This window comes from Podarcis melisellensis, assembly GCF_964234715.1.
Source record: "Podarcis melisellensis genome assembly, chromosome: 5".
In the NCBI taxonomy this organism is placed as follows: Eukaryota; Metazoa; Chordata; class Lepidosauria; order Squamata; family Lacertidae; genus Podarcis; species Podarcis melisellensis.
The window spans coordinates 39,826,619-39,849,531 of record NC_138537.1 but is presented as its reverse complement, the minus strand read 5'-3'; the positions used below and the strand labels follow the sequence as shown (position 1 = coordinate 39,849,531).

The 22,913-nt window shown below is 42.1% G+C and overlaps 1 protein-coding gene across 5 annotated transcripts in view; it reads right to left on the bottom strand.

Moving 5' to 3' along the window:
* DGKD (diacylglycerol kinase delta) overlaps positions 1–20,791 on the bottom strand; it is a 66,400-nt gene extending 45,609 nt beyond the window's left edge. For 3 of the 5 annotated variants that reach the window (XM_081912428.1, XM_081912432.1, XM_081912429.1), the window contains exons 1-3: positions 20,620–20,790; positions 4,050–4,160; positions 2,061–2,141 (exon numbers count right to left, since the gene is read on the bottom strand). In XM_081912428.1, the coding sequence (XP_081768554.1) occupies positions 2,061–2,141; positions 4,050–4,160; positions 20,620–20,787 (360 nt within the window). In that variant the 5' untranslated portion in view covers positions 20,788–20,790. Of the gene's footprint in view, positions 1–2,060; positions 2,142–4,049; positions 4,161–8,144; positions 8,165–20,619 lie in introns of those variants that run through there. The other 2 variants (XM_081912431.1, XM_081912430.1) reach the window with 2 other exon arrangements.
* Positions 20,792–22,913: the final 2,122 nt, after the last annotated feature.

Sequence of the window (22,913 nt, the reverse complement as noted above, 5' to 3'; positions counted from 1 at the left end):
CTAAATATGTTTAATAAACAAATAATAAATAAATCTGAAAGGGTAGAAGCTTTTTACAACGTGGGTGAACAATATGATGAGAAATATGAAGAAGCAGGAAGTGATAGTGATAACTTAGAAAAATAATTTGTAAATATTGTCTGAATAAAATGAATATTTAATATACCAGAGATAATTCCATGTTAAACTAATGCATTTTATGTTCCTAAAGTAACAAAGTGACTTTCTGTATGTAAAGAGTACAGTATTGCACTGTTTCATTCCCTCCCAAAAGCTCCATTTGGGGGGGGATTTTATATTGCTAAGCTGGCCCTAAAAGAAATGTTATCAGCTAGCAGTAGTTATCCAACTAGTCTTGCATGTTTCCCTCAAATAGGAGAGAAGAGGAGGAGGAGGAGTTTGGACTTGATATCCCACCTTTCACTCCCCTTAAGGAATCTCAAAGTGGCTAACAATCTCCTTTCCCTTCCTCCCCGACAACACACACTTTGTGAGGTGAGTGAGGATGAGAGACTTCAAAGAAGTGTGAGAAGCCCAAGGTCACTCAGCAGCTGCATGTGGAGGAGCGGGGAAGCAAACCCAGTTCAGCAGATTACAAGTCCACAGCTCTTAACCACTACACCATGCTGTCTCACTCTCTCCCTCCATGAGGTTATTCCCCATCCCCTGGAGCCACCCTGTAGTCAACTCCTCTATGCTAGATTTCAAAACCCAAAATTGCCACCCTATCCATATAATCAGGCTACAGCAACAGCAATTGGTTCTATAGACTTGAACCAGATGTGCTCTGGACATGTCTTCCAGGTATGCATCAGCTTTGGTGCCACAGTTTACCAACAAAATATATTAACAATACAAATGCACAATGCCATGGTCTACCACAGGATTATAGAAAAACAGGCCTTTGACTTGAATAAACTATCCCTTAAGTATTCTTACAATATACTTTGGTCTGTGATCCTCCAAAATTCTACATACTATAAAAATAGTTCCATCCATCATCCTTTAAAATACATATATACTGCACAGATCCCAAAGACATGCAGAACATTCAAATGCAGCAGAGATAAAAACAGAATAAACTAAACCAATTTCCTGCCAGCATAAATGGAAACTAACAATATGACCATATTGAACTGGCTGGAAAAATTCAAGTACCTTCTCTTGCTGCAACAGGAAATGATGCTGTCCTCTTACAGAAGTGAACATCAGTAATATCAGTACATTTTGGCCAAGCTTTTAACTCTTTTTATATCACATAAAATTATCTGATATGTCACACTCAACATGCAAAAAGTATTATGTAAAATTCTTTGGAATTCAAGTCTATCTATTTGGAATTAAAGACTTCATAAAGCATGGTTTATCATCGCGAAAATGAGCTTAGCCCTCCTCACTCCTCTGGCATGGCCACAAGGAGTTTGAAAGCTTTCACTTTTGACTTTCCAGTTATAGTATGTCAAAATCCTAAACGATGGTAATTTTTACTACAGTTAGGTAAAATAAGCCATTTTCATAAATGATGGCTTGAGGTTAAGCTTGCTTTCACTAGCCATTGACCTGGACTCATTTTTGCAATGCTAAAATGTGGTTTAGCATTGCACCTGAACCAGAACATTCAGTGACACACAGAATTCCAGCTCCCATGTACCAAGTGGAGGCCCCAAGTAATTTCCAGGGGAGAAACAGCAGGTGTGTACTTGACCCTGGCTCATTTACTATTTTTTTTCTTTGCAACTCTCTGCCCTAACCACTTTCCCTACCATCAAGTCTAAGTGTTTATTGATTAAAATTGGGAAAATTAGCTGGGAAAAGATGTTGCACAGGGAAAATCTTCCTGTTTCTCCTGAAATGCTACCCCCTGATCCCATTCTGCACATAGGAGGCAAACATCAATATCAATGCCACTTGCTCCCACTATCTCCTATTCACTCTAATAATATTTGCCCATTACAGCTTCGTATATTATTATATTATTTACTTTATCAACAATGGAATTATTGTGAACAGAACTGTGATACTTTTATAATTTCATTCCAAAAAGTGATGAGTAATCCTACCGTGAAGCTGTTGTTGACATTTTTAGTGCTGGATTCTGCCACGCTGGCATCTGTCAGATCCACCTCATCAAAAATGATTGACTGGGAAAAGGAAAAATAAATGTAAAACTTCAATTAGGTTGTTTGTTTATTTCATAACTGTTACAAATTATATATATATATAATGAAGGGTTAAAAGAACTGCCTCTGTTGGTTGCTGCTGGCGAAGAATAAAATGGATTCTGCAAGACAAACAATCGGAGCTTCCTCAAAATCCTGCATGGTGTGTGTGGATGAGGGCAAGGCGAAGAATTTGCACAGCATCTCCCATAGAGGCAACCTATAACACTCCATTTCCCTGTCAAGCCACTGCCGTATGGGGAATTCCGGACATGACTCCTGCACTTCCCAAATTGCACAGTGAAGGTGCACCTTTTTACCCTGACCTCTGACCTCATTATAAATATAGTTTTAAACTGATTTTAATATTGCATTTTTAAGTAGCCGTAACCCACCCTGGGACCCTGTGGTGAATGGTGGGCACGAAATTGAAGAAATAACTATTCATTATTCCACAGGTACTCCTGAAATAAGCATCTGCCAGATGCTTTTAAGTACAAAGAAGCCCGTTGATTAAAATTAAATTAAATTAAATTGGCTATGTAATTTTTGATCTGGGGGCATTATAGGAGATGTCTATTTCAAGCATGGGGAGCCTCCACCCCATGGGTCAAATTAGGCCTGGCAAGCATCCTGATTTGGCCTGTGAGGCCGTATTCTCAAAGGCACAATCATCTGTTCCCCATTAGACATACATGATGTTAGGTGTGAGACAGGTAAAGACACAGCTGAAGTAGACCAATGGGGAGCCTTCAAATGTGCTCCTGACAGTTTGTTGGCAAGCAGGGTTTGCATTCAACACCTTTTAAATTTGGTGCCAAACACAAGCAGCCCTTGGTGCCAAACATGCAGGCAACCCCTACTTGCAAGCAGGGCTTCTTTGTAAACATGGCTTAAACCCAACCTGCATGTGCAAATGAACCTTTCCGCTTGCATCCTGGCTTGAACTTAAGTCACACTGCAAAGGAGAAGCAGGTGACCTGACATAACAGTAACATCAGGTGCTTGACAGGTGAGTCAATATGACCTACCAAGGGAGGGAGCAGGGAAAATCTCCTTCTGGCTGAATCCTAATCCTCACCCTAATCCTCTGCTATTGAGGATCTCTGCTGAGAAGATAAAAGCAAGGGGCAGAAAATAAAACAAGAGAGAAAGCAGCAAAATGATCCTTGGGCTTGGTAATGGACACACTTGGTATACATAGTTTTGGCTGAGGCTCTTTTGAGTACTAACTTTCTCAGTGAAATCCATGTACAGTATATCAAGTGCTTTCACTATCCAGTCACAAGAGACACCTATCCTTTCTGATCCTATGGGTGTTAGGATCAGTGTCAACCAATGTCATGTAGAAAAAAACTTTGGGGAGATCCAGCCTCCTTTTGCTCTTAGCAATAAAGGCCCCCTTTAATATATGTAGAACTTCTACTACATATAGAAATGTGATGCCAGTTTTTATTATCTTTGTAATAATTTTGGCATCAATGTTCTGCTCAGCGGTAAAGCATCTGTTTTGCATTCAGAAGGCACTAGGCTCAATCCCCAACATCTCCAAGTAGGTCTGAGAGAGACTTCATCTGCTGTCTGTCAGGGTAGACAACACAAAGCTAGATAGTCCAATGACTTGACTCTGTATAAGGCAGCTTCCTGTGTTTCTAGCCCTCATGGACACAAAGAAAAACAATCTATCAGTACTTAAGTAAGGGATAACCAGTTCCTATTTTAGAATAGTTAATAGTTTTACCAAAGTAAAGCAACAATTATGAACTCCTGAGTAGCAGGTTTGTGAGCGTAAACACTCTTAGTACCTAGTAACCCTTGTGCTGTAGTCATACAAACTGGATGATTCCTATTCCTTATTACCCTCCCATAATTTCATGGAGAGCCACATACCTTTGCTGTTTTGGCATAGTATAGAGTTCGTCCTCGCAATTTGAAGTAACGTCTCTTCCAGCGCTGAAATGAGCTGGTCTGTTTCATCAGCATGCCCTCTTTTATAATAGTCTAGAAGTCAAGAAGATATCAAGTCATAGAATCAAAGAATTGTAGAGTCAGAAGGGACCCCAAGGGTCATCATCTTGTCCAACTCCCTGAAAAGTAGGGATCTCAAGTAAAGCATCCAGGACATAGGGCCATCCAACCTCTGCCTAAAAACCTCCAATGAAAAAGAGTCTACTATCTTACAAGGGAGTCCGTTCCCCTGTTGAACAGCTCTTACCGTCAGAAGGTTCTTCCTGATGTTTAGTTGGAACCCCCTTTCTTGTAACTTGAATCCACTGGTTTGGGTCCTAGCCTCTGGAGCAGGAGAAAACAAGCTTGCCCCATCTGCCATGTGAGAGCCCTTTAGATATCTTAAGATTGATATCTATCTCCTCTCAGTCTCCTCTTTTCCAGGCTACCCAGCTCCCTCAACTGTTCCTCATAGGGCTTAGTTTCCAGACCTTTGATCACCTTGGTCACCCTCCTCTGCACACATGAAGCATTTCTTTATGAACAGCCAATTTTTTTCTGATTTTACCCCTCCCCAACCACAAAAAGAAGGAAAGTACTGGCTTTGATATCAATATTCTTTATTGTTTGACTGCCCTCTGCTGGAAATATCCAACACATTCATAAAACTGAGCTGCTGATCTTATCTATACCCAAGTGCAATAAACAACAGTCAAACACACAGTGCAGAGATTCCTTTCCTGTGTGAGAGAGATATTATCTTGGTGTGAGAAGGATACAATTCTTCAAACTAGTCAAGGTGATCTTATCAAGCTTTGATGAAGATACAGCAAACATTTTTAGAAAAACCTCAGTGCCTGAAGTCAGAGCTCTGTCCTGTCCAATTACGGCTCTGATCTCACCTGTTTGACTAAAGTGAGCACACAGCAGCCTGTCTCCTGTAAAGCTATCAGCATCTGACTACCACAGGAAATGGTCTGCATATTTAAGGGAGTGTGGAGGGCAGTAATAAAAAGACAGGAATAATCCTTCCAGCTTTTATATTTGGTATTTTTTTTCAGATACTCTTGGCTCTGACTCACTGCTTACTGGCTGGCTGGCTGGCTGGCTGCCATTTCCCAAGGCTAAAGTGCCAAGTCTGTCTACACACAGTTCTGGACATTTTCTCACTGCTCCACATCTAGCCCCACACACTATCATTCACATAATATGCATATCCAGGCTACAAGGCTATGTTTAACTGACATTCATTTAGTTCCTCTTTATAATACACATTTGTTAACCCAGCTGAAGAACATAATAAATACCAAAAGATACATTAAAATGCTACCAACACAGAATCTTAACAATAACGGAAGGACTACAAAACGAAAGCAAAGGTTAGTGCTTTAATTCACTATGAATACATAGCTCCTGCCAGTAGCAAGTGTCATAATATGGGGTTTTAATGCTCCATTTAATACTCCCCTTTTCCAAGGAAAGCACCATCTACAAGTACTTTAAGTAGTTCAATGTAGGAAAACATCATTAGGAGAAACTGCTGCAGGGATATCATAAAGCTGTCTGTTAGGTCATTCTGTAACCAAAGGCTACAAAAGCAACATACTGTATATAGAGAACAGCAGTGTTTTTAAATGTATTCACTGGAAGCCAGTATGACAATCAAGATACAATAATAACCTTGTTATACAGTCCCTACTAACTTAACATCCCACTTGAGAGATTTGAAAATTCTTCAAGAGATATTAAAAGCTGAAGTAGCTAAGTCTGCTGAAAATTCAGATTGCCCCCCAAAACCTTTGTTAGTTACTTGTTAGAAATCAAAAGTCAAGTTTTTTCCCACCTTGCAAAAGCTTTCCTTCCTAGCTGGTCAGAGACAATTCCTGTTCACCATAGATTATTAGGCAAATGTCTATTTGCAATCATAGGAAGTCATAACTTAAAGTGCCTGCCCTCCCTAACAGTTGCAGATTTATTTATGCTTTTTCATATTTTCCTTTGCCAAACTGCTGTTCACCAGCAAAATGCTTTATGCCAAAAATGTCATCTTGGCCTAGCATGGAACTTCTCTCTTCAAAATCAGAATGACCTGAACTATAAAGTGAAATTGCGAGATAAATAATTACTGTTTTCCTATGACTTTCAGTGAGATTCAACAAATATACAGTGAGGAAATAGGAAAGGTTTGGTACAACACACTCACCACACACTTTACAGAGAAAAATACAAAACAATTTGCAGACAAGTAAATTCTGAAATAATATAGGAAGATAGAACCAATAATCTCTGGAGGATGGAATCACTCAGTATTGGCACCTTGACTGTGGAATGCTCTCCTCTCACATATTTGACTAAGGTAAAAGTAAAGGTACCACACCAACCCAAATAGGTTTTCAGTGTCAGTTAACAACTCATTTATCCATCCAGCCTGTGGCTAAACTGGATGTGGAGCTGGGCAGCTTGCCCTCCTTGATTTACTGAACTACTCTATTTCATTATAATGCTATACTTTTATAAAGCACTATCCAACTAAGTCAGAGCAGTTCTGCTGAAATCAATGGATTTAAGTTCACTGATTTCAGTGACTCTACTTTGAATGTAACTAATGTTAGATATCAATCCTTGTGTATTATGTATTTACTTTTATATTATAACCTGTTCTGGGATTATTTTAACAAAGAGTGGACAATATAAATAAATAAAATCACTGGAGTCCTCAAAATGTTTTAGCATAATAATTGGGGTAAATAAATAAAGTGTATCAAAGCATGGTTTCCATACAGAAACGTTCTGCCTCCATCCCCCACAGCCTCAGGAATTGATACTTCAGCACCTCGCAAAGCAGAAATCCGAGAACTGAAGAAGAGGAGGAGGAGGAGGAGGAGGAGGAGGAGGAGGAGTTTGGATTTGATATCCCACTTTATCACTACCCTAAGGAGTCTCAGAGCGACTAACAATCTCCTTTTCCCTTTCTCCCCCACAACAAACACTCTGTAAGGTGAGCGAGGCTGAGAGACTTCAAAGACGTGAGACTAGCCCAAGGTCACCCAGCAGCTGCATGTGGAGGAGCAGGGAATCGAACCCAGTTTACCAGATTACGAGTCCACTGCTCTTAATCACTACACCACACTGGCTCAGCAAACACATCTTCCTACCTCCAGTGAAAACTGAAAGGGATCAAAAAGGATCATAAGTACCTCCCACAAGTCAGTCCACATAATGGCATGCCACAATCTACTCCTAGAAAGATAATGAGCTGAAAGTAAATGAAAGAACTGAAAAAGTGGCAGTGACTCTACCTCAAAGTGACTCTACCTCAAAGAATGAAAGTGATAGGCTACTGGAAGTGGAACTGCCATTTTGTGAGTTCCATGAGGTATCAGGTAAGTTACCAAGATACTACTATGGCAGGTTTGAACACATCTCCTAGTTCATACTCTAAACCCATGAAAAAATTGATATCTTCCAGAAAAGAAAAGAAAAAACGTATTGAGAATTTTTATTGGTGAGAGCCTGTGAATATTATGCAAAGAGTCCCAAACTTGGTCTGCAGAATAAGAAGATAAATGCCACTGAGGCTCTTAAAGAAACAACTGAAAATTATTATCCAATAGCCCAAAGACTTAAAAACAGGCTAAATATAGGCAAGGCTTGTGTGGTAAACATGAATAATAGTTTGAAGAACTACTGGGAGTACAACTGAATGGTTCATGATTTGATGAACTAAAACAGAAACAAATACCAGCCCCCAAAAGGGTAACAACAGATCCTAAATGATACAGTTTAGCTTGTTTTCTGGAACTTTCCTACCAACGCATCCTGATCAAAGAAATATTTCAGGCTCAACCAGCAAACTGCTGGTTTGATTTTGTATTTAATCAACCTGCAGTTTAAGCACAAGTTTGTAAGACTGATGCTCTGTACTCAATTCCCATTCTATTCTTTTTATTCTTTTTATTCATATATTTGTGAACCGATACCCCAGCCCTGTTTCCAGTCTATTCAGGGACTGAATTCATACCTACAGAACAAACTCACCTGTGCAAATGATGAGCACTCCTCCATCTCTTTTAAAGAATGCTCTTTCAAAGAAAACAACACCACCCAAAAAGGCTGCCAACATTCTTGTCCCCCAAAGTAAACCAATGCATTTTCCTGCATTAGACTATCTACAGGAACCTCATAGGTACACGACTTAAACATGAAAGGCTAGCAAAAAAAAAACAACCTGACATAGATGTTGGGCTGCCTCTCACACAACACAGATGCTGCTGGGGGAGAGAAAAAGCCTGTAGTTTACAGCTGCCCATCTCTGCAAGGGAGCTGCTTCTATTTATAGGCAGACAGCTTAGTAAAGACTTTGGTGGGTTTGGGCGGAAAGGGCTTGAGATAAGATCAAGATGACTTTATAGCATGTTTTCTTTTTCAAGCATTGCTGCTTTTCTTTGGCTTGATGTTCACTTCCCAGCTAGCATATTGCTCAGTCCTTTTGATACTGGTGAATGTTTCTGAGCAATGAGATCTGATGAAATGGTAACGGTTGAAAGCAACGTGACATGTTCCTTATCCTCCCTTTACAATCCTTACAAGAACTTAGAATCTATCTTCAACATCTGGTCATGTATCATTACGTGAACAGTGATCCACAGCAAATGGCTAAAGGGAGAAATCTTACTCTGCCTCCTCACTCAAAAATAAACTGTCTTATTATAGGAATTTATTCTTAAATCCCATAGCAACCAGTCAGTCATATGAAGCAATGATATTTTAATTATCTGCATCATTACTGGGAATAAATGCATGTACCAGTCAACTAAAAGTTATAACAATTACCAGGAATTAATTTGGAATTCTATAACCTCACTTCCCTCCCAAAGGATGCAATGACTCCTTAAAAGAGGAATGAGTAGTTGCAAAGAGTTGTTCAAACTGCTTTCTTTCCACTTGCTGGCAGCTGAGTGTCCTATATGAACCAAAAGACAGAGGCTGCATGGGATTTGTGCCTTCTACCACTTCCTGACAATGCTCAGGATCTATGGTCGCTTCCTTTATTTTATTATTGCAGGTCCATGAGGTCCTGCTTTCTGCCATCTGCACAGGAGTCATCAGGATAAACTTAAACTTAATCAAGTCAGATGGCTCTGATTCAGCTGGTGGTTTTTGTAGACCCATGTACATATTACTGGCTATACACATCTTATCAACAATATCCAGTTGAGTTGCAGGACTTTGCTTGTCCAGCTAATGTAGAGGCAACATTGTAGTGATAAGAGGGAGTGTTGTAGAAAGGGGGTGGCAGATTCTGTATTCCAACTGACTGCTGAAACCTATTCATTTTCCAGCCAAACACCAACCCTGGAACTCAACAACAACAAAAAGACTACTGTACTAATATCTAAATCATCATGTTTTAAGAAGAGCCTGTCCATTCAAACACGCGTGATAGATGTGTAAAATGAAACTGGGAATACACCAAAGTTGTGAATAAGTGTGTTAAAAAGTGAACATACTTCAATAAGTACTGCCTCTGGCATGCAGGGTGAACAGCAAGCCTTCCACCTAGATGTAGAAGTGGGTGGAATCATTCAGTCAGTTGTGTGGCAATCCCTGTCATTTCCAAAGGTGCAAGGAAGGCTGGGGATTGTCCTGCACCTCCAAGGTGAAGGCTCCTGAAGATCCTTAGCTACACAGGGCCAAACCAGTATGGTAATTACTTTCCACTCCCGTATTCCTGCTTTGAAGCAGGAAAGGTGTGGGCGGGGAGTATTAGGCACTGTGACCTGAGGGTGCTCTGTGTACCTTTGAGCACTGGCACTCAGTAACACACATTCCACAGTGGCCTTATCTTCAAGAATGAATGGATGCCACTACAAAGCACTTCTGGGATGCCTTATGCAAAAGCAAAGACTTTTCTCCAGCTTCTGCCACTCAGGAAAATATTAGGGTGGATGAGCTGGAGGCTACAATTTTTGGCTTGGCCAGCAAGACCAGCCAAAACCTGTGGACCCCGAGAGCTTGGAGCTGTGCTTTGTCCTCAAAACAACCCTTTAAAGTAAACTGGCTGAGACATTGTAACTTGCACCAAGTTACCCACCGAACACTGTAACTTGGTGCTGAATTTGGGTTTTCCACATCCAAGTCCAACACTGTAGCAACTACATACACCTCACTAGCTTTCAATTGCAGTCATGAAAACAGCTTTCTTTCCCCTTTCTGCTAGCCTATGTGAACCAAGAGACAGAGGCTGCATGGGATTTGTACTCATCAACTATTTCTCAAGCTATCACTAAGTCTTCAGGCAATGAGGACCCATTATTCTAAGCATCACATAATCTTTAAAGGAGACTCACAGTCAGGATACTAACTGAAATTATGATAAGACTGTCCCTTTGCAGTGTGGTAAAGATAAGTTAAATATTAGATTTCAGATATGATGACATCTTGGAAGATGTACTACAGATGAAATTAATCCGGTGGCAGCTTTTTTTTTGTATTCCATATTTAATTTTTTCCATATTAAGGAATAAGGAATGAGAATGCACACTATGAGCAGGATCCAGACTAGCTATGGATAGAACACCACAAGATGCTGCGCTGGAGGAGAAGCAATGATTTTTGCAGATTCCCCCTTCCCTCTGCAGACCCCTGAAAACATGCTCTGGCAAGAACAGCATGGGAGGTGGAGTTTTGGACTATAAGAGAAAGTTGTCTTCCCTCCTTCCTCCAGCAGGAGCCTTCACTAAAGCTTCCCTTCTGCTTTTGTTCACAGAAATGAAAGTCTGGATCCAACCCCATGTTGTTTGTGAGTTTGGAGGAATCCATTTGTGAACATAAAAATAAATAATGTCTGCTTCCAGATGACGTTTACTGTGCAATTGCTATGGCTTGTTAACTCATATTTAACAGGGGGTCCACATGATGCAGTCATCATTCCATAAATATACGGTACATTTTCCCAGTACTCATTCATCTTTTTTCTTATTAAAAAAAACTGACTTTGAGTAAAGGAGTGAAATAGAAGAGCAACCTCTCTGCAGTTGTGGTCAGAAAAAAATCGAATTTTGAACCACATTGGGAGGAGCTGACCTTGGGGTAGGTGAAATTGTATGCTAGGAAAATCCCTCCTTTCTGTATCACAATCTTTACAGTTTCAGTTACAGAGCTATTTCTTGCCCGGCAATGCAGGTCCTTTCCCCTGAAGAAGACAATTCCAATATTACACATTTTGTAAAATAAGTAAATGTCTTGAGGCGCTTAGAACTTCAAATGGGAGGGACACTGCAAAACAAGAGGAACATGAGAATTCTGTTCTCCCCAAACCACATGTCTAGGATTAGAAAGGAGAGATTCCACTAAAAATAGCAGTGTTTACTTCTGAATAAACATGTGTAGGTTCTGGCTCTAATCCTGTAAGGCCTCTTGCCCTGTGCTGCAGGCTTTAATTTTTTGTTGCTGTTGTTAAAAATAGTTCGGAATTATGGAATTGTGGTACAGTGAGTGGCAAAGCACAAGACCAGAAAATTAGGTGCATTTTTATTGGAGCACCTATGTAGCAGCAAAATATTATATCTGCCTACTGCCCATTTGAGCAAATCAAAGAATATTTTAGGGAATTGTTTCCTCAACTTAAATGAACTGTCCCCATCCTCCCTACTACGGTAGTTTGTTTTTTATGGTGGTAAGGGCATTGTTAGTAGGAGCACAGGTGGCATTGTGGTCTAAATCACAGAGCCTAGGACTTGCTGATCAGAAGGTTGGCAGTTCGAATCCCCATGACGGGGTGAGCTGTCTGTAAGCATTCATTATTTATTTCTTATATAACATAAATGCTAAATACATCAATTTTCATGTTTCTTTTTCAGGTGTGCAAGTTGATGTCATAACCTTCTGAAGAGGCACTAAAACACTTTAAACTAGTCAGTGAATCCATTCTGTAGGATGTCAAGTTCCAAAGGATTGTGATGTGCCCTGAAAACATTAATTGAGCTGCACATAATGCAGGTGCATGTAATGCAGGTGCATGTTATGCATAATGTTGATGGATGAGGAAACCACCATTAGCACATCAAACACCTGGGAGTAGAGAAACATCTTGACCTGGGGCTGAAAAAATAACAAAGTCTGCACTAGGTGGGTCTCACCAGGTGAAGCATTCCACAAACCAGGGAGAAAATGGGACTACTGAAAAGGTCCTCTGTGGTTTGTTGTTATGTCTTAATTCATATACTATTAACAAATCAATTAGGATCATTGCTTTGCCTCAAAAGGCTGCTACAACAAGGAGGCAGGAGTGAACTTGTGAAGCTGGATGCTGAGCCAGTGGGAAACAAGTGGGAAACAAGCATACAAGCAACCATGGTTTGTCTACTACACATCTGGAAGCTCAAACAATGGATACTTGACTATGGTTAGCACATACCACGGTTTCATATTATGCCTGCATCTGGTCATTTTTTTCCACTTTCTAATCATGAATTGAAAATACACTTCTACAGAAGAGGAACCATTTGAGAAAATCTGGAGCAAATATGACTGAATGTGTCATTGCTTCATTAGCCCTGGTCAACAACACACATACTGTACAGCAGTTTAAATAAAATATATTGTCTGAACTACTTTGTCTCACATTTCTATTTTTAGCTAGCTGGCAACTATTTTTAAGGTCTTTATTGCTGCTGGTCCTCACCACGTCCTGTTGCACTGCAAACTACAGGTAAACCGCACTGTTAAAAATAGGACAAAGTAATGATGTAAAGAAGACTTCTTCTTAATAAAACAACATAAGCGCCAGAAAACACAGTGAATTCTAAAGCAGCAAAATAGTGCAGATTGTAAAATATTATGCAACATAATTAATACTGGTTTAATTTTATTTAAAAATCTGCATTCACATTTCTCATTTACATACTTTAATGCACTAAATGTTTCATAATATTTACCTTCCCATGCAAGGGAAGTAATCATTATTCCCACATTCTAGATGGGTAATTGATGCTTAGGATACAATCCTACCCTCTATTTTGAACCACAGCCAAGACACACTTACAGAACATGTGATCTGCACCGAGAAGATCCCTGGCCTCAAATCTATGCATCTCAGCCATGGGGTGACAACATGACAACCTCAATGCAATGGAACCTGGCTTCTGCAACACACTGCCCATTTAAGTTAGACAAGCTCCAACATATATTATATATATTGTGTTGATGCTAAAATATTTCCTACTTCCACAGGGTTTCTCGAGAGGGTTTTCCAGATACTTGTGGGCAGCATCAGATTTCCCTTTGGAAAATGTGAAGGCAGAAATGCTTTTGAATACCAGTTGCTGGAAACCACAGGCAGAGAGAGTGCTGTAGTGCTCCAATCCGGCTTGCAGATTTCCTACAGGCATCTGGTTGGCCTCCGTGAGAACATGATGCTGGACTAGATGAGCCACTGGCATGATTCAGTAGGCTCTTTTTATGTTATTATGAACTGTTGCATCTGATTTATTTTGTTATATTTTTATTGTCATTATACATTTGCTATGGTATTTTGTAATGTTTAGTAGTTTGTAAATATTCCAAATAATAAGTAAACTCAGCCAATGACTAAAGGGAAGTCAGGAGCAACATGGAGCCAGTGTTGTGTCTATAACTAACTTTGTACAATTACTTCCTAAACATTCATATCAATTCACAGAAATGCTTCTCTAGTTCCTGGAACCTGGAAAACACAGAGAGCCATGGGTGTCAACTTGTAAAGTGAACTCTCTTTGGGAAAATCTGAGTCTTTGTTGATCCTTTTCCCTCCAGCCCAGCTTGTGCATCAGCAAAGGTCAGTAAAGACAGGAGTATGAGTAATACTAAGCAGGCTGTACTACAAATTTCAGTGTTTCATAACACCTAACACCTCTCCCAAAATCCTGTGTCTCTCTACAGGTCCACTGGAATAAAGGCATAGTACAGCTTTTAATGTCTAATGCAATATTATGCTTTTACTGAGTCTCTCTCTCACACACAAAACTCTGTTATTAAAGTATTGTACAGTGGTACCTCAGGTTAAGTACTTAATTCGTTCCGGAGGTCTGTACTTAACCTGAAACTGTTCTTAACCTGAAGCACCACTTTAGCTAATGGGGCCTGCTGCTGCGCCGCCGGAGCACGATTTCTGTTCTCATCCTGAAGCCAAGTTCTTAACCTGAAGCACTATTTCTGGGTTAGCGGAGTCTGTAACCTGAAGCATATGTAACCTGAAGTGTATGTAACCTGAAGCGTATGTAACCACTGTACCACTGTACTTCAGATTCACAGTTTTCTTTAACACAGCCAGTCTGCCTTCAGTTTACTGCTTTCATCACTAAGCAAGGCTGTCACTCGGGCTTAGTCTAAAAGGATCTTAAGCAGCAATGTTATATGTTAGAGCAGGAATAGGCAAACTCGGCCCTCCAGATGTTTTGGGACTACAACTCCCATCATCCCTGACCACTAGTCCTGTTAGCTAGGGATGATGGCAGTTGTAGTCCCAAAACATCTGGAGGGCCGAGTTTGCCTATGCCTGTGCTAGAGGTACCACCTGTTCTTTAGTGCACACTGCTAAATAACAGGAACCTTTGATTGCTTTGTGAGCGTGAATAAGAAACTAAAGTAAAAACAGAATCTTCTGGTTAGCCATGTTTCAGGCCTTCAGGACACTTTAGATCATCTTGCCAATGGTTGAGATGCAAGCAAAGCAGTGGCTTAGCACTTGAGATTTATTGCAATGAGCACTTAAACTGTAACTCACTGGATGATTTAGGAGACTAAATTCATAGCTGAGAACTAACACTACAATTCCAGAAACTCCTCAAGGCCAGTAATTGTTCAGAGTAACAGCAAGAACAAACCTAAGGTACCTATGTGGAAATATATGTTTAGAATATATTCTTGTGGTTTATTGGAAGCATACTGTCACGTGTATATTTCTCTTTTATTGTTCAGGACCTGTTGAACCTTCCTATATCTTAAATAGTCAACCTTATGTGACTGAGCAGCTATAAAGCTCAAATTAACACCAGAGTTGTCCTTTTCCCTGGAATGGCCATCTTTTCTTCACCAACCACTCTCAGATTATTACATTCCACTGTTTTTCTGTGTTGTTGCCCAGTGTTTTTTCAGGCCCAACTTGTGGCTTTTTCTTTTTGCAGCAGCAGCCTGTTCATCATGGACAGGCAACATGAAATTAGAGCTTTTAAGGGTAACTGTTCCTTTAAACAGAAAGCTCCCGTCTGCAGGTTTAAGCCCATTCCATTTCTACCCTGGCAAGTGCAGCTGCAGGAATAGTGCTGAGTTGCCCATTTGGCCAATTTCCCAACTCCCAAAGTGTGCATTAAATTAGTGGTTTCTCACCATTCCCCACTCTTTTCTTTTCATTATAGTAAAACAGCAATACTTTACTGTAATGGAAAGAAAAGATAAAAAGCTACAATGGAAGAGAAGTCATTAATTTAACACATATTACCGTCAGGGGGTGGGGGCTAACTAAACAGGGAACAAATGAGTATTAATCCCCAAACCACACTTCCCAGAAAGCAGTAACATGTCTGAACCAGCAAACATGAAGCTTGCCATTAATAATGTATAAAGCATCTTAGCTAGCTGAACTTAGATATGAGTAGACATTAAAGAAGTATCTTGGCCAAGATACTGGATAACATAATGCTATATTGAGTGCTGTGAAGAATCTGCCTTACTTCCACCACCACCTAATTGCAGAAACGCAATTCTTCAGCAGCATTAAAGAGTTCTAGCATGTAAGCAACCCAAGTCAGTTGTGAAGAAACCCCTCAAAATGACATGCCCAGTATACACATTAATCATGCATTTGTCTTCCATCTCTCATTGGAAAAGAAAAGGTGATCAAAAGCTAGAGCGGAAGTAAATGAAGAAATGTATACATAATTAAGATAGCAAGTCACAAAATAGAGCAATTGGTAATTCTAAAATTGTTATCTTGAGAATCCAGTACTGCTTAGCTCGAGGTTTTTGTTAGATTAAAGCAATGGAAGCTTAATGGCTATACACAATTTCTGTTTATAATCCTTGTACTTAAAATGTTTATATTCACATAGCACAAGCAGAGTGTTTAGGCTTTTTACAACCACACTGACGTAGGAAATGATGCAAAGCATGGCAAGTGATTAGGTGGGAATTCAGAGCGGAGTTTGGCCTTATATGAACTATGGCAAAAATAAAACGTATCCATCCATGTCACAGCTCTAATTACTGCAATTAAAACATTCTAATTTGGGAAAGGCTCATTCTTTGTTTTTCTCACTCACACCAATGCTTAGAGTCCAAATTTGAGACTGCTGGATCCTTCCCTATTCCTAAGGAAGTCACTTCAAGTGTACTATTTAAATATGATAAAAGCATTTAAGGAAGCAGAATTTCAAATGTCCATCTTCAAACAAGATGAAGTTCAGGAATTTTCTCCAATTGTAAATGTCATAATCACCAAAGTATAGATAGCGGCTCTGCATATACAAAGAATTTGGCTACCTGAGGTAAAAAGCAAGTAATCAATTAACAGTTTATGATGTCACTGCCAGTGACTTTAAATCAGTACCCCAGAAGAAAATACTTCAGCATTAATACTACAATGTCAATAGTAGGCTTAACTACATGTTTTATGAGGTTTCCTCCTGTTTCTTTCTTTCTTCGTTTGTTTGATCAATCAATCAATCAATCAATCAATCAATCTATATATACTATGTATGCAGCAGAAAATTAGAAGTGATTTTTCTATCTTAAACTTAAGGCTGTTTCCAGACTTAGTTTAATAAAGAAAAAAATGTGTCATTCAGAAACTTACCGGTAATATTGGTTGAAACCCCCAGTTTCCCCACAGAGTTCTCTCCAAATATATGTTAACTACGGGCCTCTGCTCACCATTCCCTCACTAACATACTTCCATTTGCTGAATATTGTGCCTAATCAAGCAATCATCCCAGCCTTCCACTTCTAATCTGCAGCCCCATTTTGTACCAAATTTCACCTTTCCTCTCATGCCCATGCCTTCTCCCCCCCTCCTCCTTTTCTGCAACCCCTATCCCAGAGTCCACCCCAGAGTCTTCCTCCTCCATACATTCTAACTACCAAGCACCCTTTTTACCTTCACCCAGTAATGAAGCCACCACCCGTTCCTTTTCTGCAGCCCCTTTTGTATCCCTGCTTTCATCTTCACTCCCATACCTATGCCAACTCCTCCTTCCTTTTTCTACAACTCCCCCTTTGCACACACCCTTTTTCATCCCTCCTCTACTGTCATTTCTTACAGTAGGCACTACCCCCATTTCCATGCCTCCTCTTTCCTCCTATTCTGCAGCCCATCAGTTTCTGCAGAAACCAAAATCAACGTCTGAAACCAAGATCAATGGTTTGTACGTAACAAGGAAATACTAGTGGAAAGTGAAACGTGAACACTGTGCAAGTCCTCAGTTCATCCATGTAGCAGAGGGAGAGGGGTAAGCGAGCCCAAGGCTTCACTCCAGCCAATTCCAAATCATGCACACAGTGCTAAACCATGCTGTTGGATTGTTGCAGTTTCCATTACCTCTGACCAAAGGCCATGCTAGTGGAGGCTGATGCGAGTTGCAGTCGAAGGACATCTGGAGGGAAATAGGTTCCCCATTCCTGGTTTAGCATTATGTGTGAACCAGCCAAGTGTTTCTCCTCCTGGATGTGAAACACATTGCTGAGCCATTTCAATGTCACACGACATTGTATGATGTAATGAATCTTTATAAAGCAATGATTTTTTCATCCTTCATTTTTGCTGTTATTGCTATGCAACCATATGGTATGAAGACTTCCAGTTGAAGTACATATAACACAGCGTCAAAGATACAAGTAGCATCCCAGAAGCTTTGCAGGCAGCAAATGCTCCCAGGATGCACAATAGGGATTTCGAATGCTGGGTTCACAACTTGAAACATAACCCATTATTTGCAGACTTCTGAGAGACACCAGGGGTAACTCCAATAAGATTCTATTTTTTTTTCCTAGTATGGCTTCATAACCATGTTGCAACACGTAGAAATTCAGTGGTTGCAGGTTTTCCTGGCAACCAGATGCAGCAATAGGAAAAGCTTCCCTGGCTGAATTGCTGCTGGTCATTCAAAATAATCAAACCGGTGCCAGAATAATGGAAATGTTCATGAGATACACAGCAAGGACTGCAGATGCACAGTTCATATAACAAGATGCAACACTCTTCTAAATTTCCAAATTCATTAAGGAATAAGAGTTTTTGTGGTAGTAAAATAAAAATGGGTATGGGACACTGCAGGAAGGCCTAGGGAGGGTTAAGTGGGGACATTTAAGCAGCTCTAATCATCCTGATGAAGCAGAGGAATTTGTGTGTGCACGCACATACAAAGTGTGACCAAGACATCAGGACTCAGCACTGTCGGGAAGGTGCCAAAGCCCCAACACACTTTGGGAGAGAACACGGGAATTGACCAACTCTCACCGAGGAAGAACTGCCACCTCTGACAGAAGGAAACCCCCTTGGGAGGTTTGGATCACCTTTGAATAGGTAGAGTCCCTCCTCCTTGTCTCTTTGCAGAAACACCTTCTCTTCTCCACCTCCACACAGACCCTTCTGCCCAGAGTCACTCATGACTTAAAGCAAAAATGTGACAGTTGCAAGAAGGAGCCACCTCTGCTCACTCACCTGCTCTTTTTCTAGGCTGCAGTAGAGATTGGACCCCTAAGACACCTAGAGGGTGCAGAGCTGAAGTAGCTGTTCCTTTCCACTTCACCACCCAGAAGAGGGAGAGAGAGAATAGAACTGAGCTGGACTAGACCTACCATCAAGGAAGAGTGAAGTGATACCCCTCCTTCATTCCTCCTGAGCCCCTGCCATTTCCTTCCTTCTCAGTTACCAGGGAACAAAGCTTGCTTGTTTGCTAGGCTGGATGAACGCTAGGTATCCATTGTATGCCAGGTGAGCATACAGTGGAGGTCACATTAGTTGCTGCCACCTGAAAGGAGCACTCACTTTCATTATCTGCCAGCAAAGACCCCCACCCTCTCTCTCTGGAATGACTGCTTACCATAACTTCTCACCTCCACATAACTCATTTACCTGCCCTTTTACAGCCAGGTGAGATGAGACCATGGCTCCTTACCAATGTCAGTAGTTGCTCACCTATCCAAGTGATACCTCTGTTAGGCCTAATCACAACCACCATGTTGCCCAGAGAAAGATTGTGCCTCCCCTTGATCACTGTTTCTACTCTTTCTTAAAGTCCTCCTCTGCCCAGTGGAGGGCAAGATAGCGGAGACAGCCACCGACTCCACTTAGTTGCTTACACTTTGCATATGGGCTGCACCAAAGTTGGATGCACTAACTTTGGGTGACATGGCAGCTTCTTAACTTACCACCTAGATAAGGAGAGTGAAGGAGAAAGAGACAGTGTCTTGTCACCTCTGACCTGCTCACCTAGTAGCCCCTCTGGGCAATATATTTGGGATATCACTGCCACATCAGAGAGAGATAGCGTGCAGGTAAATGGCTTACTTACACTCTCTCTCTGGGTGGCTAGAGCTGAGCCCGCCACACAACCCACTGAGAAAGAGAGTGAGAGACAATATGCTCAAGTAAGAAAGCTGAGATGATGACTCCTTGCAGGGACAGTTGCCTCCACACACTCCTCTGCCTTCTCCCTCAATTCAGTGTGACAGCAAGGGCTGGGCCTATACTATTTCTTATATATGCAGCTGTTTTGTATATGGTTTTTTATTGTGTGGTGAAACCGCCTCCACGGTAAGCCATTCGTAAACGAAATACATAGATACATAACTACCCTGGGCCCCAATCCCAACCACTACATTACTCAGAGAGCAAGCGCAGTCAAGCACACTGAGCGGAGGTTGGGGGTGGCGGCACGGAGCCACCCACCTCTATTGGCACCCTCCTTCTGGGTGTCGCAAAGCAGGCTGCCAACCCCCTCGCTCGGGAGAAGGAGCAGAAGCATCTTCTCCCCCAGCCCCACCTCCGCACCTTGCTCACTCAGGTGGACGAAATGCCAGGGCAGCGCAAGGACCAGCTGCTGCCTTGGTCCTTGCTCACCTGTGTGCCCTCTCGCCCTCCCTCATTGGGAGACCCAGCAATTGGGATAGATGGGAGGATGCAAGAGGTGGATGAGGGGTTCCCCACGACCACCATCAATGGCATATATATATATAAATAAAACCTGCAAAGCGCAGTAGCCATTGGAGGGGGGGGGTTGGCATAGACCATGAGGGGAAGGGCAAAGGGCGATGGAAGTGCCACCCCTGCTGCTGACGAAAGGGCCGGGTTAGGGGAACGCGCTGAAGGGCTGCAGGAGAGCCCAGGCCCTGCACAGCAGCGCCGTTCACCCGGGGCTGGCCTGGGGAGGAGAGAGTGGGAATGAAATGGAGGATGGGAAGAAGGCTGAGGGGAGGGGGAAGCGCATAACCACCTCCTCCTCCTCTTCCCTGAAGGCCCGACCCTTACAGCGCTCACCTTCTGGCGGATCTGGCCGGACGTGGAGACCTTGCGGATGAGTTTTTGCGGGGAGCCGGGCTCTTGCTCCGGCTCGCTGTCCGACGACTCCTCAGTCGCCACCGGAGGGGCAGCGGCGGTGGCCCCGGCCTGGGGCTGCGAGGAGCCCGCCGCCGCCGCCGCCGCCATGCTGCACCGTGAGGAGCAGGGCGGGCAGCACCACCTAGCGCCGCAAGCGCCGCGGTGCAAGCCGGCAGCCAGGGAGGAGGGAGCGCGGGCGGGCGGGGAGCTCGCTATGGGGAGCGGAGAGGCGTCCGTAGCGGACGTGGCCGCCCTCTGGCGGGTCGGTTCTGCACTGGTCCTGAGGCGACCTCCTCAGGCCCCTGAAGCGGCTTGAAGCAAATAGGGGGGAAGGAAAAGGGATGCAGCCTCTCGAGCGGGCTGTTAGTTCGCACGCGGGGAATTAAGAATGCGCCGCCCCCCCCCCCGCGAGCGCAAACAGACGCCCTACTTGCCCATCTTTTGCAGGGCGGGTGTATTGAGGAGTTGCTGACAATGTTAAGATATTGTCGTGTCCTCAGTGAACGTCGCAGCACATCGATCTGAATCTGGCGTAGGAGGACTCAGGGGATAAGGCCCCGCCCCATTGATTTACTTCACCCTGGCTTAAAATCTCCCCCTGTGATAAATCATGCTCGCCTTTACAACTCAGTTCATATTAAAAACAAATACACATTAATAAAAGACCTGGCGCATGAGGGGAAAGGGGATAAAACGGACTAGAATTTGTTCTGGGTTTTCATTTCTTTTGCTAACAGCAGCATTTTGTTTCGAACAGACGGGAGCATTAAAAATGAAGTTATTGTACCTGTAATCTGCCACCTCATAAATTTACCATATCATTTTGGTTTCAGATACAAAGCATGTCACAGCCACCTCCAATGTCCCACTGCCTTATACACACATAGTTACAATAACCCCTCTGTAAAATAGATACAGTGGTACCTCGGGTTAAGTACTTAATTCGTTCCGGAGGTCCGTTCTTAACCTGAAACTGTTCTTAACCTGAAGCACCACTTTAGCTAATGGCGCCTCCTGCTGCTGCCACGCCGCCGGAGCCTGATTTCTGTTCTTATCCTGAAGCAAAGTTCTGGGTTAGCGGAGTCTGTAACCTGAAGCGTATGTAACCTGAGGTACCACTGTATATGAAGACATGGCACTGTCCCCTGTGTTCATACGCTCATTACAGAACTTGCAAGTCATAATCTTTTAGCACATAAAACCAAAAAAAGCAGGCAACCTGCTTGTAGATTATTACACCCAACAACCAATACATGTTTATTTTGCAGTTATGCAGCTATTACATATGCTGCATGTTAGAAGTGCCTTCTGTGTAGGAATTTCACAAAGTACATGGCATTCATCAAACAGCATGAAAGGGCACTTGACACAACAGGCATTGTATGGTCCATACCATTAATACCACAACTTCTGAATCGGAGACATAAACCTGAATTATAGAATTGAAGAGTTGGAAGCAGTGGTTCCCAACCTTTTTTTTTTGCCCAGGCCCCACCTAAGCATCCCCAAAATCCTGATCCCCTCCCCAGTGACATATAATCCTTATTATTCAAAAAGAGAACTATTCACATGGAGGAAGCCTAAAAGGCCATTAACTGTTAATAACTCATTCTTAAATTGCCCCTTAAAAATCTAATTGCCCCCCTGTGAGGTGTGTGCCCCATGTTGGGAACCAGGGGTTGGAAGGGTCCCAAGGGTAATCTAGTCCAACCTCCCACAATGCAGGAATATCAACTAAAGCATCCATGACAGATGTTTATAGTGTAAACTATAGCAGCTCCCTAGTGTACATTAACCTGCTCACCTTCCCTCCAAACATAAAAAGGGAACATAGTGGCATCTGCTAGGGCTTATCAGTTGTCTCCGTCTGGCTTGCAATGCCACTTTCCTCAAACCGTGCACATCCACTCCACACCTGACATCTTATGTTGAAACCACAGCATTTCCCTTGAAACCACTGCTAAAATGGAGGTTCTCAGCTAGGGAGACCAGCATATTTATAGTACAAACAGATCAGATACAAAAACTGACATGCTGTATTGTTTTTACAAAGATTATTTTTATGTGCTATTAAAAAAACAGTGCATGCACACATATAATCTGTTTTACTGAATTTTATAGATCAAGCTTGTAAGGCGCTGAATACAGTCTTGCCCTCATTCACCAGCACATACATTCTTCCAGATTCTTGCATTTTACGCACAGTAAAATACTCCATACCTCTACCTCATACG